A 19880-nucleotide genomic window follows, 5' to 3' on the forward strand; every position below is an offset into this window, starting at 1 on the left:
TGTCAATATCCTGATTGTGACATAGTTTTGCCAGATTTTATCATTAGGGGAAACCAGTAAAGGGCACATAGGATCTTTCTGTGTTGTTTCACATGCTGAAAATTATTTGGAAGTCCATCAAGATACTGAGGCAGATAAGGAAGAGTATATGGCACGACAATGAAAGGATTAATCTGGAGTCTTGGAAAATATTATTTTTATCATAAGGAGTATGTGTGATTATTTACCCCTTTAGTTTCTCCATCTGAAGGTGGAAATGAGATATTGGAGAGAATCCTGAGGAAGTTACTTAAAATGATGATAAACTTTGACGAATGACACAATGTACTGAGTAGGGTAAAGGAATGAGGACTGTCTGGCTTAGTTGGTGTGAACTGACTGCTTCTAGTATTTGAAAAGGTTGTTTAAATGAATGCACACGTTAGTCCTTTAATCTCAGCACCACTATCTCACTCTTGTCGGCCAAGCCCAGCTCAATTTCTGTTTCAATTATGAAGTTATTTATTATCTCAATCTCTACTCACCTCTGCCTCCTAGGAATTAATAGATTTTGACCAATGAGATTACTTTTAAACAAAGTAACTTCAATTATACAGCCAACTTTCCTGCAGAAAGCTATTTTGCCAATGGGAATTCCTTGAGTTGGGTTCATATTGTCTTAACATCATTGTGAAACTCATTTGTGGGAAGTTTAGATTAAATGCCCTCTCAGGTATCCGCTTCTAGGTTCTCTAAGTTCTATGACTTCATGGTTTGACATGTACTTCCAAAGGTGATATTTGCTTCTTTATCTACCACTTGTTTCCCTCAAGAGGACAGTGACCCTGGTGGGGAGCACTGAGTGCCATGGTATGTATTCAAAAATATCCGTTGACTGAATGAACTCACTGCTAAACATTTTCATAAAGGATAGAACTCTGGCAGAGAAGCCCCAGTAGAAGGGAATTCTCTGAACTCAGTGCGAAAACTGGCGTGGCAAGCTCTTAAACGTAAGATGTGAGTGACGGTCATGGAGTCTTCACTGCTAGTCATTTCATGAACACCAGAGAGCGGCCATCTGTCCAGCGTATGTGTGGTCCTGCCTGGAAGAAGATGACCAGCTCCCTGTGACTTGCTGAAATCCTGTTTGGTTGTTTGATTTTAGACTTATGGGATTCTTGGCTTGATTTTCCAAGAAAAAGAAAGCTGTATTCCCTTTTCCATTTAAATTTCAGCTACTGTGAAATTAGCCATGACCATTTTTTGCAAGTAAAACTCCTATGTAGATGGACCCTGGAGTGATACTGGCCTCCTTTGTTTGGCAATTGTGCTCCCCTCCCTGTTGTGTTTTGTAACTCATGCATGATGTCTGAGTAGGTTCGAACGAAACCGTATTTATTATGTCCTCTGTTCTTTCAAATAGCAAAACAGATTACTGTGTTGTTATACAGATGTGCTATGGGTGGAATGCCAATTCTTAGGAGCCAGCAAAGCCCTGTTCACTTTCCTGAGATAGTGTGCGAGATGTGAATAACATTCAAAGGGAGTTTCTTGAATCTCTTGTGTTGGATTTTGCATGGGCTGCACCCACCTGATTGCTTTGTGTAAGATGCTGTTGGGCTGTTCCATATAAAAATTCATGTCATGTTAATTAATTTTACAGGGAAACAAACCTTAAAGTTCGTCATGCACTATCAGTTACCTCAGAACTTGGAGAAGATATTGGGAGACTTGCAAAGTTTGATGGTGAGTCTTTAAAGTAGAAAAACAAAAATCTCAAAATCAAAAAGCTTTTGTAACAAAAATAGTAACAAGCTAATGACCTGAAATCCAATTTATGGTTTGTTTGTTTTTTATTTGGTGAAAGGACATAAAATTCTCTAGGCACCAGAGCCTGTAATCTCTTCTCACGCTAAAGAGTAAAAGTGTTTACCGAGGGAGAATGACTTTATTAGCTCATCATTCATTTCATTCTTGTATCCTCTCCTCTAGATTGTGTTCCCTCTAGTCCCACAATACCCTTACTTGCCTTGCCTTGGCCTCTCTGGCACTCTCTATAAACTTTCTGAGGATAAATACAGACCATACTTTTTTTCCTGGCTCTAGGTCTAACCATCCCTTCCTTCTCTGACATCATAACAAACACCAAATGCTAGACAGAAAACTTCGTGAAGATAGTAATCATGCCTCATATGTTTCTGTATCTTTCCTAGTGCCTGGCATATTGTTTTAAAGATTGTAAGTGTATAGAAAGAATATTATGATTTATTAATCAGTTGGTCAATGGTTGCTCTTTATTTAGACCATGGTTTTATCACCTTCTTCACACCATTCAACCCAGGCGCCTGCTCCTTGGCATGGATTCTCCCCTGCCTGTTCTATTCCAGCTATGTCTTCTTGTTTTCTGTTAAAGCTGTCACAGAAAAACAAAATCCTTCAAGAATCCAAGGAAAGAGCCATTAATAATAGAACATTAAGCACCATGACAGGCTGTGGAATCTTTGGGGCCTTTCTATTACCTCTCAATGGTCTCTTGCTTTACACATTTGTGTTTCTGGCATTGAATATCAATATTTACATACAGATTGGTTTTATTTGTTAACTAGAGGCCCAATGTATGAGACTCATGCACTTGTGGGGAGGGGTCCCTCAGCCCAGCCTGTGCCCTCTTGCAGTCCGGGAGCCCTTGGGGGATGTCTGATGGGGAGCAGGCCTAAGCTGGCAGTGGGACATCCTTAGTGCTGCTGCAGAGGTGGGAGAGGCTCCTGCCACTGCTGCTGTGCTCGCCAGCCATGAACCATGAGCCTGGCTTCTGGCTGAGCAGTGCTCCCCCTGTGGGAATGCACTGACCATCAGGGGGCAGCTCCTGCATTGAGCGTCTGCCCGCTGGTGGTCATTGCTCATTATAGCGACCGGTCTTTCCACTGTTTGGTCGATTTGCATATTACCCTTTTATTATATAGGATGAATATTTATAAGTTTGAGACTATCTTCCAAAATGTTTTCTTTGGAGTCCACTAAAGGAAAATGTGGACAAGGGTCTTAACATGATCCCATGAATTAAAGAGCAAGTAAATTTACATTATAAAGTTTCTCTAATGCACAGCTTGGAATTTATATTATCTATGCTTTGCATTTACTTGTAAACTTCCATCTGGATTTTGTTGATATTTTAATCTCTCTTAAAAGAGTGCTATTATATTAAATGTTTATAGAAAAAAAATATTCCTCCAGTTTGAGATTTAAGTCAGGGAAGAGCCAGGAAACTTTGAATGGCCCAAGAAATATTTTGATTAGTTTAAAACAAATTACACATTTTTCTACTAAGTAATTTTTTCAATGAAATTTTACTGTTATGTGAATCCAAGAAAAAGTAATTTGTGTCCATGAATTAAAATACTTGCTTAAAATACCTCATAGAATATTTATGGAGTCCTAAAAGGGCAACCAAAATATAATTTACCATTATGTACTCCTTTCCTACTGGAATCATACCTTCGTACCTCTGTCAATCTATGAGGAGGTAAAAATTCATGATTTATTAGTTTTCTTTACCATTAAAAAGCAGAAGATGATTGTTATAATTATCCAGTTCACTTTGTTTCATAAATATTGGCACAGAAAGCCTACACTATGATTCAGTTACAAACAACCTTGAAATCTTAGTGGCATAAACAGTAAAAATTTATTTCTTGCTCATGTTATGTTCTGATACAGGTATGGTGGCATTCTCCATCTTGTAGCCATGGTGCCTAGACTAATGGCCTTTAATATCAACACATCAGAGAAAGGACAAGATAAAAGAAACAAACAAATCTTTACTTCTTTCTCTCACATTTCATTGGCCAGCATGGACCTGCCCTAACTGCAAGGGAGCCTGGGAAATAACAAGTATGAATAGTGATTGCTAACTGTCTGTACTATGCCCTTCAAGAACTCTGACCACAGATCTATACTAATAAAAGGATAATATGCTAATTAGACTGGGAGTCTTTCCAGACGTCCTTCTGGATAAAGCCACGGTGGTGGAGCCGAGGCAGAGGCAGGTTAGGGGTGATCAGGCCAGCAGGGGTGGGGGAAGTTGGGGGCGAGCAGGCTGGCGGGGGTGGGGGGGCAGTTGGGGCTAAGCAGGCCAGCAGGGGGGGCAATTGGGGGTGATCAGGCCGACAGGGTGCAGTTAGGGGTGATCAGGCCAGAAGGGGGGGGCAGCTGGGGGTAATCCAGCCAGCAGGCAGAGTGGTTAGGAGCAATCAGGCAGTCAGGCAGGTGAGCAGTTAGGAGCCAGTTGTCCTGGATTGCGAGAGGGATGTTCAACTGCTGGTTTAGGACAACCAGCAGTCGGACATCCCCCGAGGGGGTCCCAGATTGGAGAGGGTGCAGGCCAGGCTGAGGGACACCCCCTCTGTGCATGAATTTCGTGCACCAGGCCACTGGTAGTGTAAAAAAGCCAGGCTGGATTACATAGATTTCTTACTTGGAAGCATAGAAATGAGCTCCAAGAATCATCCTTCTTTTTTTTTAGAATTTTTATTTATTGATGAGAGAGAGAGAGAGAGAGAGAGAGAGAGAGAGAGAGAGAGAGAGGGAGAGAGAGAAAGAGAAAGAGAAAGAGAGAAAGGAAGGGAGAGAGAGAAAAACATCAATTTGTTGTTCCACTTATTTACCCATTCATTGGTTGATTCCCCTATGTGCTCCAACTATGTAGTGGAATGACGCTCTAACCAACTGAGCTATCTGGCCAGGGCCAAGAATCCTCCCTCTTAACGTGAGTCTTTGTCTCTCAATAACCCGTCCTACTTGACTTTTGCTCATAGCACTTATCACCATCTGATGTGCTCTATAGCTTACTTATTTTCTAAGTTATTATTTATTGTCCATCTGTACCTGCTGCAATGTAAGCTGCACAGAGATCTTTATTTTGCTCACTGATATGTGTCTGGCTCCTAGAACAATATCTAGCATATAGTAGATGCTCAATAAAAACTTGGCCAGAGTGTGGGGGCCAGGATCAGTATCGGGCCTCAGAAAGACATGGGCGATAAAGGGAGGGACTGGGAATAGACTGTGAAACATGGGGCCTTGAAGGGCAAAGCTAGAGGGCTGGGTGTCCTCCTCCAGCAGGCAGCTGGCTCAGGAAGAGGGATCATATGGTATAGTGGTTTTATAATGCTTTTACATCAAAATTCTTTCTTCAAACCCCCAAATTTAAACCAATATAGTGGTGTTGCTCAGGCTGAAGTAAAAAAACACTTCCTCATCTAACACAATTCCTTTTTACAGGTGGGGTATCCTGAAGGGTTAAAGGACTTGCTTATACATAAATTTGGTCTCTTTTAATACTTCATAAAATGTATTTTTACAGTGTAGTAGTAATTATTAATTACTAGATGTGCCTGAGTTTGCATCACACAGCATAGGTAACTCACCAAATCTCTAATGTATAATTTTTTTTTTTTTTTGCAAATAAAGACAACACGGACCTCTCTTTTCTATCATTTATACTTTAAATGTGATTACTTTTCAGAGAACATGTAATGCCAGATGCATCAGGCTGGTACACTTCTGGGCTAAGAATCAGGTTTCTGCTAAATTTGCTCTTTCATTCATAAATCTTGGTTTGAATTTCAATCTACCTTAAAGTTCAAGGCAATATGACTTATGGGTTTAGCCTTATTAAAATATATTTTGTTTCTAAGAAGCATCTGAAGAATGAATAGAGGGATTAAGGAGAAATAAATTAGATATAATATATAAATTAGATTTTCCCTGTTAGCAGCCAAATTTAAAGATGAAGAGGGTGATGCAAGAGATGGTATACAAAGTTTTTGAAAGAGTTGGGACAATTAACACATCCTAAATCCTTCCCGCAATTGCTCTTGCTTTCCTATAGTCTTCAACTTTTCCTCCATTTCTTTCCTTCTTAAGCCCTAGTTGACGTGCTTTAATTCCAACCTCTTCCCGCCTCTCTGACACACACACATTCACACACGATGCACCATGTACACGTTTCTCTATCATTTGGCCAGTTCTCTCTCTCTTTTCTTCCTTCTATGCATTATTTCTTACCATTCTGTTTCCATCTTCCTCTTCCAGTGTTTACCTTGGTTTACTTATTTTCGCTACCTGCTCACCTTTTCTGTTTTTTTAAAATCTCCTCTGTTTTTATCACTCTCTCCATAATAATGAATCTATTAATTCTATTTATGAAGTGCCTCGTAAAGATAAGATGGAGTGCAAAGTATCTATATATATAAAGAGCCAGGGCTGTCACATCCAAAACAACCGAATGGACGACCAAACAGGCTGAGTGGGGCAACAAGGCCGGCTGGCGGGTTAGTGAGGGATGACCAGGCTGGCAGGGGGGGAAGTTAGGGGCAACCAGGCCAGAAGAAGGGGGCAGTTGGGAGTGACCAAGCCAGCAGGGGGGCAAGTAAGGGGCGACCGTGCTGGCTGGGGGGGGGCAGTTAGGGGCACCCAGGCTGGTGGTGGGGGGGCAGTTGGGGGTGACCGGGCTGGCAGGGGGAGGCAGTTAGGGGTGATCAGGCTGGCAGGGGAGCCAGTTAGGGGCGATTAGGCAGACAGAATGGTAACATCCCCCTGGATTGTGAGGGGGATGTCCGACTGCCGGGTTAGGCCCGACCTTAGAGATCGGGCCTAACCTGGCAGTCGGACATCCCCCGAGGGGTCCAGGATTGGAGAGGTTGCAGGCTGGGATGAGGGGACCCCCCCACCCCCACCCCGTGCACAAATTTCGTGCACCAGGCCTCTAGTGTAGAATTATAAAATGTCTCCATATGTATTACATGTTTCTTTAGATTCTTTTACTCCCCCATTGTTTCTTTTAGTTTGTCTCTTTTTGGCTCACATATTCACCTTTGTTATAATGGAGTATCAGTAGATTTCAGAGTTTCTTCTGGTAACTAGAAGAAGACTTCCTTGTATCATGGGAATTAAAACCAGATGTTGCATTCTTTCTTTTAAATTAAAAATATGATGTCAGCATTAGGACATGGCCTGCCTAGCTATGGCAAGGTGATGTAGCTATGGCAAGGTCACATGTGAGCATGCCTGTCTGTGCTAAGTATATCTTTTAGTTTGTGACTTTGGGGCAAATCTGGGTATGGCATTATTTTTGCTTCTGAGACTTGCCAAAATACTTTAGCACCAAATTACAGTGTTTTGTCCTTGTATCATAAGTGCACATCTTCCAAGTATCTGAAGACCCCAAATGTCCCTCTCTTATCCTTAGAGAAATCCCCACTGAAACTCCAAATTGGGGACACCAAGGGTCAAAACTGAGATGGGTGGGGTCTCAGGATAACTCTCATAAGTTTCCCTGCTCCTGTATTTTTGCACCTAAACCCAAGGACAGTGTCTTCCTGGTGGCCTCCTTAGGTATGATATGAGCTTTCATTCATTCTTTTATTTTACTCATTTACTCAGTCACCTGTTCATTCCCTCAATAAATGTGTCTTTAACACAATGCCAAGGGATTTGCAAAGCTTGGGAATGCAATAGTTAATAAGTCAGATTTAGCCTTGCTTTCATAGAGCTTATAGCCCAGGGGAGAAGACAGACTTGAGCATGAGCTCATGCCCAAAGAAGACTTTAATTAGGAAGGTTCTAAAGTTCTCAGGCCCTAAACATAATGTTGACATATGAACAAGTGCTCACTATGTATCAGGTACCATCCTATATAATAAAAGATTAATATGCAAATAGACCGAATGGCGGAACAACTGGAACAACCGAACAACCAGTCGCTATGACGTGCGTTGACCATCAGGGGTGTGTGTGTGGAACATGGTGGGCGTTGGCCACAGTGGAATGCTGGAGCAGATGAGCAGGGCACCAGACCAAGGTGGGGTGCTGGTCACTGTCATTGGAGCGAACCTCTGGTGGTTATGGAAAATTCTTTGTTCCCACATGCCACGGTCCCACCCGGCGCTCACACCTATTGCCGGCACCAGAGTTGCCACTCACACCCGCTGCTGGTGCCTGGTGCTGATCCCCATCACTCGGACCCATCAGCGGGTTCAAGCAGCGGTGGCTGCCAGCCCTGATTGCCCCTGAGGGCTTCTCCACCTCCTCTCCTGAGGGGTGATCAGGGCAGCAGCTGCCGCTCATGCTCACACCCACTGATGGTGCCGGCCCTGCTTGCACCTGCTGCTGGCGCTGGCCTCAATCACTCCATGCCATCAGCAGGTGTCATTAGCGCGTGGGAGCAGCAGTGGTGGTGAGAGTGGGACTGCCTGCAGACAGAGGACCAGGGGCTGTGGAGGGAGGGACTGTGTGGGGGCGCAGAGGATGGGCCAAGACCCGCCCTTGTGCCTATTGCAGCCTTGCGGCCTACAGTTCCTTTCAAGATGCACAAATTCGTGCACTGGGCCCCTAGTGTTAAATAATTGAATACAGCCCTGTTAAATCCTGACAGCCCTGGAGGAAGATATTATTATTATTGCCTGTAGCTATGACAAGGCCTCTAGATCCTGATAAATCAAATAACTTTCCCAATGTCACATGGTTACTAAGTGGAGAAGCCAGAATATGAACCCAGGACTGCCGGCAAAGCCTAGTCTCCAACAGGACATGGCACAAGAGGTTATAAACTACAGTGGAGACAGAAATGGAGAATTGGGGCAATTAACATGATAGCAAAGCCCCTGAACAGTCTCGGGTTAGGGTAGGGTAAGACATAGATGATAAGAATACTCTAAACCTAAAGGTGCAAAGTTAATCACCAGACATCAATTCTTTCCAGGACTCAGATGACATTTTCATATTTTTAAAAAGTAGCACTGTTCTCAGTGGTCTTGAATGTTAGGATCCCTGACAAGAGTTTATAGAGTGGTGGCCAATCATAGAGACCAGTACATGCAAGGTAGAGTTGGATTTTGGTAGGTAAATTCATTTATTTGAAAAGTTTTCACATAAATGTTTTTACATGTTTCAAACATCAGAAAAAAAACTGGTCTGTACTTTGTTGAACTTTATAAGAACAGATACATAGCTTGTTTGAATATTAAAATACATGTGAAAATAGAGTGGGCCTTGATTTTTTTTTCATGTTAAAATCTTATGGGAATTGATAAGTTTTTACAAATAAGTAACTGGAAATAGTTGCCAGCTATACATTTGTCAACTGGTCATTTTTATGCCTTGGGGAGAGCCCCGGCTGTAAATTGTCCAAATGTGTTTAAGAATCTTTCATATGTTGTTACTGACTGAACTAAGATCTGTTTTTTGCAACTTATGACAAGTTTACATATTTTGTATGACTGTTAATACTGAGTTCTGAACTGGGGAAAGGTTGACTCTTTATTTCAGGAATCTTTGTGTATTTTGTGGTCCTTTCTAAAGAATAGCATGTGTGTAATTAAAACAGTAAAAAACAAACATCTCTTTTTGGTTAAAAACAAAACAAAAAAGTTTGGTTAGCATCTTGTAAGTTTTTTACCTACCAGATAAGTTTCCCATTCACCTGAACATAACCCAGCAGCATAGCAGAGTCCATGTAAGGACCGGAAGAATAACTTCCCTCTTTGTTGCTGCTGTTGATGTGGTCATGATGGTGGTGATGATGGGTGGCTGAGGCTTGGTGTTTGAAGAATAAAGAGGCTTTAGAAAACAGGAAGGTGACACTCTTCTTTCTAAGAAAAAACAGTTTATCACAATCATCATGGCAACAGTAGTGGGCAATCTTCTAAACTTTAAGAAGCTCTTGGCTGGAGAAATGCTTAACCAGCAATAATGATGTTTTACTTAATGGAAGATTTGTCTTATGGAAGAGTTGCAATGCAGATAATCAAGAAATATTGCTGATAATAATATACGTAGAGAAATAAAGTCAACTTCTCTGTAAAATCGTGGAATACTGGGCACTGAGCTCCATTTTCATGATAAGCTACCAATTTCCACTTGAAGGTAAATACTTTAGTTTTTAGGTTGCTTATCAATGAAAGATCTAGCTGACTACAGTGAGAGTGCTAAGGAAGGCCCAGAATGAAATCTTGGGGATGTTGCTCAGCACGGACCTAGAGCATTTCTGTGTGATTGTGAACTGCATGACTTGCTACCTGCTTTCATGTGTGTTCTCTTCAGTAGTTGACTGGCTAGTTTGATTATATTTGTACTTCATCAATGACATAATTTCCCCCAGTTGTTCTCTTGCCAATTAAAGATGACTGATGTTCTAAACATGTTTTTAGTGCATAATTACGTGAGAAACAATGCTGTTTTTCCTAAACAATTTTCTCATCCATTGTCAACCTGTTTACTGTCCGTTACTCTTCTCTGATATTATTAGCAAAAGGAAGAGGCTCCTAAAAGTTTAGTCCTTATTATGCTTTATGGCTGGGGTATCTTCTAATGGTTTTGGTTGCTTCTAATGTGCTTTAAGGTTCCTACTCCCGCCACCCCCCGCCCCCTGCAATGTTCTCAGATCCATTTGTATCCCTTGAGAGTGAGACCAGTTTAAGCTCTCCACTGTGGTTGGACTGTTCGGTTTCCAACACCCTTTTATCATTATTACCATGGACATATACCCACTTCTTTCATGTATCCTAAATCTACTCGAATGCCCATCTCATCTCCCAATCATCTGACACTTTTTCTATTCATCTCGCCAACAAATGTTTGTTAAGATCCTATTATGTAGGTTAGGGAATGTAATAGGTTATGAAGAGACAGAAGTGAATTCAGTGCACCTTCTAAGGAACCTGTTCACCCCTTTTGGAAAGGGGCAGAAAAGAATTTGGGAAGCTGCATTTTATGCTAACAGGGCTAAGAAAGGGGAAGCTGAGCACATCTGAAGTTAAAGTGTGTAATTTGGCTTTGTTCCTGCCATTTTGTTTTGATGGGCCCAGCGTTTAGTACTTAAATCACTGGGACCACATTCATCAAGGCAGGCTGAATTGGGGCTTGGCCTTTAAGAACCTAGGCAGAACCCCTTGGCCTTACTGCCTGATCCTGTCTAGAACCACACGGTTGGTGTCAGGCCCAGAGGCTGGATGAGCCTTGGGGCCTCAGAGCAGCAAGCCAACATGTTCAAGGCTGCATTTGCCTGCATGTCAGTCTTTGCTTGTGACAATAAAAATGATCAAATGAGCCTTTTTTTTATTTATTCCTATTGGCAGGGATTGTGTATCATGTTTTTCCCCAAAGCACTTTTTATTTTTATTTTTAAAGTGGCCAAGTTTGAAGTCTGAGAAATTGAGTCTTAGGTCAAAAAACAAAACAAAAACCAAACAACAACAACAAAAAACAACAACACAAAACTGGAATAAGCTTTGAGGGTTGCTGTCAACCTGTGATTTTATGTAGGTTTTTCTAGTGACATCCAAGTCAAGGTTGTACAAAATTCAGGAATAAAAATTATTGGTCAAGAAAAAAGGATACTGAATTCTTAGAATTTAGAAAAAGGTCTCCTCTTCCACTACATAATTGTCCAAACAACTTGGGCCAGTTGAAATCAGTTTTAATTTACTTTGTATTATCATTGATAGACCATAATGAGAATAACCGGAATTCAGCCACTTCCCTTCATATAAAAAAATGACTTTGTACAGGTTATTTAGCTTCATCCAAATCCTCCTGCCAGCACTCTCTCATCTACCAGTGGCTGTCTGGGAAGACGCCAGTGAGTGCCTAAGTGAGGGCAGTGAGGCAACACTTGTATTATACTGGGGAAAGGGAGATGGTATTTGGAAAAGCAGTCCTAAGGCCACAAGTTGATCATTTCTTTCAAGGTTTTTATTTTTATTTTCTTTCTCTTTTTTAATTTATTTTTTAATTTTATTTTTAAAATGAAATATGACTGTCAACTGATTTCTCAAAAGAAACTTTGAGGCCAGAAGAGATTGGCAAGAAATATTCAAAGTGATGAAAAGCAAGGACCTTCAACCAACTCTACTCATCAAAGCTATCATTTAAAATGGAAAGACATATAAAGAGCTTCCCAGACAAGAAAAAACTAAAGGAGTTCATCACCACCAAACCAGTATTTATGGTTTATTTTTTAATTTTTCTTTTACATTTATTTTTTAAATTTTTTTTCATTACAGTTGACATTCAATATTATATTAGTTTCAGGTGTACAGCCCAGTGATCAGATATGATATAACTTACTAGATGATCATCCTGATAAATCTCATACCCATCTGACACCATGCATAGTTATTAGAAGACTATTGACTGTATTCCCCATGCTGTACTTTATCCCCATGACTATTCTGTAACTACCAATTCATACTTCTTAATCTCTTCACCTTTTTCACCCATCCCCCAAACTCCTTTCCTATCTGGCAACTGTCAAAATGTTCTCTCTATGTATGAATCTGTTTCTGTTCTGCTTATTTATTTATTTTGTGTGTTTTTTGGGTTCAATTATTGATAGATATGTATGTATTATCATTTTATTTTTTATATTTCCTTCTTCGTTTTCCTTCTCCTCCTCCTCCTCCTCCTCCTCCTCCTCCTCCTCCTCCTCCTCCTCCTCCTCTTCCTCCTCCTTTTCCTCCTCCTCCTCCTCCTCCTTCTCTTAAAGAATACCCTTCACCAGTTTATATAATACTGGTTTGGTGGTGATGAACTCCTTTAGTTTTTTCTTGTCTGTGAAGCTCTTTATATGTCTTTCCATTTTAAATGATAGCTTTGTTGAGTAGAGTTGGTGGAAGGTCCTTGCTTTTTCATCACTTTGAATATTTTTTGCCAATCTCTTCTGGCCTCAAAGTTTCTTTTGAGAAATCAGTTGACAGTCATATGGGTACTCCCTTGTAAGCAACCAACTGCTTTTCTCTTGCAGTTTTTAAATTTTTTCTCTTTGTCTTTAAACTTTTGCATTTTAATTATGAAGTGTCTTGATGTTGGCCTTTTTGGGTTCATCTTGTTTGGGACTCTGCTTTTTCTGGACTTGTATGTCTATTTCCTTCACCAGGTTAGGGGTTTTATGTCATTATTTCTTCAAACAGGTTTTCAATTTCTTGCTCTTTCTCTTCTTCTTCTGGCAAACCCATGATGTGAATATTGGTAAGCTTAAAGTTGTCCAAGAGGCTCATTTTTTTATTATTATTTTTTCTTTTGGTTGTTCTGATGGGATGAATTTTGCTTCTTTACATTCCAAATAGCTATTTTTGATTTTGGTTTCATCTAATCTACTGTTGATCCCTCTAAATTATTCTTCATTTAAGTTAGTGTATCCTTCATATATGACTATTTTTTTCTTATGGTTTCCATGTTCTTTTTTTATGCTGTTGAAATTCTCTCTAAATTCATCTACTCTTCCCCTAAATTCATTGAGCATACTTATAACCAATGTTTTGAACTCTGAATCTAGTAGATTGCTTGTCTCCATTTTGTTTAGTTCTTTTCCTGGAGTTTTGTTCTGTTCTTTCATCTGGGACATGTTTCTTTGTCTCCTCATTTTGGCAACCTCGCTACATTTGTTTCTATGCCTTAAGTAAACCTACTACATCTCCCAGGCTTATTAGAGTGGCCAAATATAGTAGGTGTCCTGTAGGGTCCAGTGGTACAGCCCTTGATCACCCAAGCTGGGCACTCCAGGTGTACTCCCCACCTCCTGTTGTAGTTGAGTCTTGATTGCTATTGGCACTTCAATGGGAGGTATTTACTCCTAGCTCAATTGACTGAAAGGGCTGGCTGTGCCCACTGGGTAGGATCAGCTATGCAGGGCCCCACACCATGAAGCAGGGCTTACTTCAGTGGGGCTCTAAGGGCTACTGAGTCTGCCCCTTGACTGTATCACTTGTGGAGGTGGTTGGGTGGTGCTTTGATGTGGTCTGAAGCTTTCCACCAGATACACTGACTCTGGGGCCTTGGAGAGGTGCAGGCCAAGGTCACTCGCCACCTGTGTTCTGCCTGGGAAACTCAGCATTAGCTACAGAGCAATCTGCATGTGGCTGCTACTTGTGCTGGGTTTGGAGGTGCCCAGGGGAGACCAAACTGTGAACCAAAGCTGGCTGCTGTTAGTGTCAGGCCTGGGGCCACTTAGCTAGTGTTACAGGGCATGCCCAGGTCAGATTCTACTTTTAAAGAGCTTTTTGTAAAGTCTGAGGCATGAGCCAACTTAGGCCATTCATATGAAAAAGCCACTTGAAGCAGCTGGGGTGGGTTAGCAAGTTGTGTGGGGTAGGGTCTCAGAGAGTCACCAGGACAGGATGAACAATAGTAGTCAGATTGATGAGACTCAGATATGGCTCCTGCCTGCAAACTCTGTGGAATAAGTTCTCAGAAAAGGAACAATGGCCTCTGCCAGCACTTCTGTTTGGGAAAAAGCTGCCCCTCCAGCTCTCATCCTGATGCAAGATGATTCAATTCCTTCTTGTATGTCCCGGTGCCTTTTGAGCTACTTCCCCAGCACTGGAACTTAGAGGGAGTGAGTCCAAGTAAGTCCATACGCAAGCCCTTTAAGAAGAACTGCTTGGGACTCTAGCAGCCCTCTGTCTCACTCAGCCACAATCCCCACTGGTTTTTACAGCCAGAAGTTGTGGGGCACCTCTTCCTGGCACCAGACCCCTGGGCTGGGAGGCCTGGTGTGGGGCTGGGACGCCTTGCTCCTCATGGGGACCTCTGCAGCTGAGATGTCCTTTCTGACTTTTGTCTGCCACACCTGGGTGTGAGACCGGCCCGTTTCTCATCTCCCCTCTCCTACTGGTCTCAGTGTAGCTCATAGGGCTTCTGTTCAGCTAGATTTCAGGTGGTTATGAGTGATGATTTTTCTGTAGTTTAGTTGTAATTTTGATGTGGTTGTGGGAGGATGGGAGTACCACATTTACCTACGCTGCCATCTTGGGCAGAAGCCTGTATTTTTTTTTTTCATGCAAGATCTATTAGTATTAGTAATCTGGTTGGTCAGAAGTGATAAGACCATGTGAAAACTGGCTGCTGTCCCCTAGGTCTAAGAGTTTTAAAAGGAAAAGATATCCGAGAAGGAAAGGGAGCCTATGTAAGAATGTTCCAAGTTTAGAAGGTGTTTGGTGAGTGGTGTAGCAGTGTCATACAGCAGTTCTCTAGGCGGGGCTGGTCTCCTTTCCCTTCAATCAGTGCCTCCGTTTTTTAGTTTCCAAATGCCATTTATTATGTTCCAACCTATATTTGGCTTCTGATTAAATACACGTATTTTAATTGTTTTTGAGAGAAAGAATTTTATAGGTACTAACCTGTTTGGATCTACCCTGTTTGGATCTACCCACAACCTCCTTTTATATTCTTTACTTATAAAAATTTAAACCTCAACTGTTTGCAGTACAAATGTATGTTTTTAATTAAAGTTATCAGGTTGACATTGGCTAATAAAATTATATAGGTTTTAACTGTACAATTCCATGCTATGTCATTTGTATATTGCATTTTGTGCCAACAACCACCCAGAGTCAAAATGTTTTTGATCTAATAGTTATATTTTGTGACAGGGTCCATAAAAGATTACTTCTGGTTTCTTTTTCTACCAGGAGAATACCTACCCTGAAAGTGTAGATTCTTATTGAAATAGTGGAACAAATTGATTCATTGATTTGGAATGGGCATGCCCTTGGTTTGGAATGGGCTTGGAATTTAAAACAACAAAACAAAACTAGATACATCTTCTGGCCAGGTTGAGGCAAGTTATATGGTGTCTTTGAGAGTCTCCAGAACTCTGAATCTAATCAAGATAAGAAGCATAGAACAGCTGAAAGGAATCACACGTATTCTCAGGCACATGTAGCAAACAAGGCCCAGGTTTTCTGGGGGTGAAATACTGCAAAGCCCTTAAAATTCTGATTATGAGCCTAGAAAAACCTGATTAACTTTGGCTGTGAAACTGAAGGTATACCATCTAAACCTATGGAAGAGTTTACATTAAATTAAAAGTGATGGGATAAGAAAAACTTTTAGGACAGTCCACACTTAATCTTGTCAAAGGTCATTGTTACAAACTAAAAGTAGAGAGAAGTGATTTTTTTTAAGTAAAAAAAAAAAATCCCATGTTTCTTGAGCTTTCTGTTTTTATTCCTACAGCGCAGTAAGCCATGTTTAAAACCTTTGATGGGCTTCTATCTTTGTACCTTCTAACTTACTTTTCCTAGCACAATCTTGCACATATAACTCTGTGTTGTCTAAAAGAGAAGGTAAAGCCTGGCCAGTGTGGCTCAGTGGTTGAGAGTTGACTTATGAACCAGGAGGTCACAGTTCGATTCCTGGTCAGAACACATGCCCAAGAGGGTGTGTGCAGGAGGCAGCCGATCAATGATTCTCTCTCATCGTTGATGTTTCTATTTCTCTCTCCCTCTCCCTTCCTTTCTGAAATCAATAAAATAAAAAGAGAGAGAGAGAGAGAAGGTAAAATATACTGTGTCTGAGAAGTAAGGTGGTAACAAAATACTGTGGGCTTCTAAAGAGAGTTCAAGGTAACTCATAAAAAGACTTTTAAAATTATTTTTCATTTTGCAGGGATTGTTGTCTGTGAGGCACCTAACAACAAATTAGATAAATTCACGGGAGTTCTCTCTTGGAAGGACAGTGAGCACTCCCTCAACAATGAGAAGATAATCCTGAGGGGCTGTGTGCTGAGAAACACCAGCTGGTGTTTCGGAATGGTTATTTTTGCAGGTAAAGCTGACTCCCGAGGATTGGTTGGGGTCGGGGGGGGGACCCCTTCCTGACATCTGGGGCTCTCCAGGCTAGATGAACACAGTGCTTTCATTTACCTGCATTGACTGCAGAGTGCAGAGCACTGGGGGAAGACACCAATGCTCTGGAAATAATCTGTGTGGTCCCACTGTGCAAGGAACCATGAACTTCTGAACATCATGAACTTATTCCTAAGGCTGCTTGGTCCTGAGTTATTAGTGGGTGCTAGATGCCTACAGTTTAATTTCTCTTTCGTTAACCCCATCTCAATCATCTTCATCATATATGTATTAATCAACTTGCCTTTAAAGTGGGGGAATACTACGAAAGAGATCCCCCTGCTCTGCTGTTAATTTTGTAGTCTGCAAAGGTCAAATAATTCTTTTGGGAAAGCTTTCTTGGAGCTTCTGCAATCATTTCTGTTTATACTCCAAAGCGTCTTCTATTATTCGTCGATAGGACAGTGAGCCCTGGAAAGTCTGTGTGATGGAGGTGGGGTGGGAATCAGGGGAGAGAGGGGAGGTACCTCTTCCTCTTCCTGCTGGCCACTCTTCCATTCCCTATTTTATTTCTATGGGCCCAAGGTGGCCCTCTCCTGCTAAGGAAGCTTACAGTAGCACCATTTCATAGACACTCAAATTGTACTCATGGCTTCAATTGCCAGCCCTTGATTTTTAAAATGCTGTTTATCGTGACACCAAATTAAGATATGTTTTGGGCTCACTGACTATATGTGCAATCAAAATTGGAATGTTTTTCTTAACTGACTTTCCTCAACAACAACAAAATGTTCATTAAAGACTCAAAAGGGTTCCAAACCTGGAAAAGTCCTCCCATTTCTTTCTAAATGCTCTCAGCTGTGGGTGTTAGCAAGGTTCTTGCTGCTTGGGACATTGCCATTGAAAGGACTTGGGAAATCCCTGGAAATGAGGCAGTGCACGTGCTTTTATCTGGGAATGAATCTGGGTTAATAATTCTCTCATCAGATGCTTTCATTCTTTTGTCATGAAAATAAACCTATGTCATATATTTCTTCATTTGCATCTTTCTTGCATTGAGTGAAAGAGAGAGCCAAGCTTATACACTAACCTTTGTTTACCTTTCTGCTTAATAAAGGAGAGACTTATTGAAGGTTCTCTGATGGGAAGGACTCTCATAGTTGGCTCTCTGTCGTCATAGAGATGGGAATGCTTCATCCTAAGAATGGGCTGCAGCCCAACATTTTGTTTGCATTTGTATGATCTTGTTTGAAAAGATGGATTCAGGACTATGGTTCAGCTACAGCATGTTAAGCTAGGACAGCTGCTGTGAACCATACAGGGGCCAAGTTTTCCTTCATAAGGTTGACTCTATGGGAAAATGCTCCTACATAGAAGGAAGGGGGTGGTAAGTTGAGCAGGTCTCCCTCTCAGTAGTATAACAGAAAGTTTGCACAATTTTGAATTGGACAGATCTGGGTTCAGACTTGTTTACCAGCTGTAGGATGTTAAACTTTGGCCACTGAAACTTCCAAAGCTTTCGTTTTCTGCTCTAAGTGGGGATAATAATAGGTACATTAGACAGTCATTGTAAAAACTCAGTGAGACAATGCATATGATAAGGGGATGCTTGGCAAATGTTTTCTGTTCTTCTCTGCTTCTTCCTTCTTTCGGCATCAATTCAGAGTGCATAGGCTGAGAGCTGGGAAAATGTAGTACTGCTCTTTGAATCTTGGCAGAGGGAAGTCGGGGAACACCCTCTTCCTTTGTGATGTGGCCTGGATGTTTCCTGGCAGGAAACATTTGGCAGATATTTGTAATGCAGAGAATGCCTCCATTGTCTTTCCTCTGGGCACAAATGTTGAATAAAAGCTTTCCTAGAATGATGGCAGGCAGAGGAATGGATGGTTTCATCAATGCCAAAGTTGCACAGATGACTGTCTCAGAACTTTAAGTCTTGAGACATCTAATGGGGGAACTAGTTCCAGGTAAACACCTAGATGTTCTGACAGTTATCCAAAATAAATTGTTAACTATTCTTTCTGTATTATTACTCTAATTATACCTACCATTGAGAATTGTGCAAGGAATATAGTAGAGACAGACATGGTTTACTTTACAACCCTATAATTTAGGAGGGTCTAATGTACATTAACACCTAGGCCATGCCGGCCTGGTAATGACTTTTCCTTTGTACCCAAGAGAGGAGAAAGTCTGGTTTCTGAGGGTAGGATACTTATTCGTTTAAGGTGTTCCCTCCATCTTGGCACATAGTAGATTTTTTTTTCTGAATGTCTTCTATTTGCCCCTCCAGATCTACTGTCACCCTTCTCCACTCTTCTCTCTGGCCTAGAGGCTGACTTGTATGGTTTATATTCATAGGTTTCCTTGAACTTTGGCTTTTATTTGGGCCATGGTCATTGGGGATCCCTGGGAAGAGATAGATCAAAGGGAGAAGGAAGATTGAGATCAAAGTATTTATTCTTCCTGACTGTCTTCCTGAAGTCACTTCAAGTTAGCTGGGTCCCTCAATATAAAGTTACTCTTCTAAAGGCTGCAAATTCTACATACCTCTTTCCTTTAAGGCCTAATAACAACTATCTCCCCTCATTCCCTCCCTTCCAGAGAAATGTCTTGATTGCTACTAAGTCATTGGTTTCTTTCTTAACCTTTTGTCTTCCATGCACACTTTTGTATAGTCCCTTTATAAATAAACCTTTCTCTAATTATCTTTGTTCAATCTGTCATCTCTTTCCTGTTTGGACTCTGAATGAGTCATTGCCTTAAATACACACTGATTAAATGAGTCAGTGAAGTAATGGACTATTTCATATAATTTTTTAAATAGTGTTCAAGAGCACGAGATTAAGAGTTAGCTAAATCTGGGTCAAATTCTGGCTCTGACACCTACTAGACAAGAAATCCTAAGCAAGTTACTTAAATTCTTTAAACTTCAGGTTCATTATTAGTAAGCTAAGGATAACTGATTTGTTGGCTTATCTTAAGAATCAGCTGAGAAAATAGATAAAGAGCACATATGTACATTGCCTACCACATAATAGCTACTTAATAAATTAATTCATTAAGCAATTATTTAATTGAGTGCCTACGATGTATCAGGCACTATACTAATTACTCATTTGTGATTAAGAATGTGACTAAAACAACAGTCCCTTCACTCATGTGGTTTTGGATCTGATAGGAGACAGATACTTTAATGTCAAACAATTGTAGTCTTGAACATAGAATCCAAATGGAGATGAAGAAAAAGAACATGGATTCACAAGAGTATATAAT

At 41.0% G+C, this 19880-nt stretch overlaps 1 protein-coding gene across 1 annotated transcript in view; it reads left to right on the top strand.

The window, feature by feature from the left end:
- The window catches only part of LOC308521002 (putative phospholipid-transporting ATPase IM), a 119392-nt gene that overhangs the window by 91950 nt on the left and 7562 nt on the right, over positions 1-19880 (top strand). The window contains exons 9-10 of the mRNA XM_081093742.1: positions 1643-1725; positions 16426-16584. Of these exons, the coding sequence (XP_080949868.1) occupies positions 1643-1725; positions 16426-16584 (242 nt within the window). The remainder of the gene's footprint in view (positions 1-1642; positions 1726-16425; positions 16585-19880) is intronic.

Source organism: Myotis nattereri, assembly GCF_964212035.1.
Source record: "Myotis nattereri genome assembly, chromosome: 1".
Classification (NCBI taxonomy): domain Eukaryota; kingdom Metazoa; phylum Chordata; class Mammalia; order Chiroptera; family Vespertilionidae; genus Myotis; species Myotis nattereri.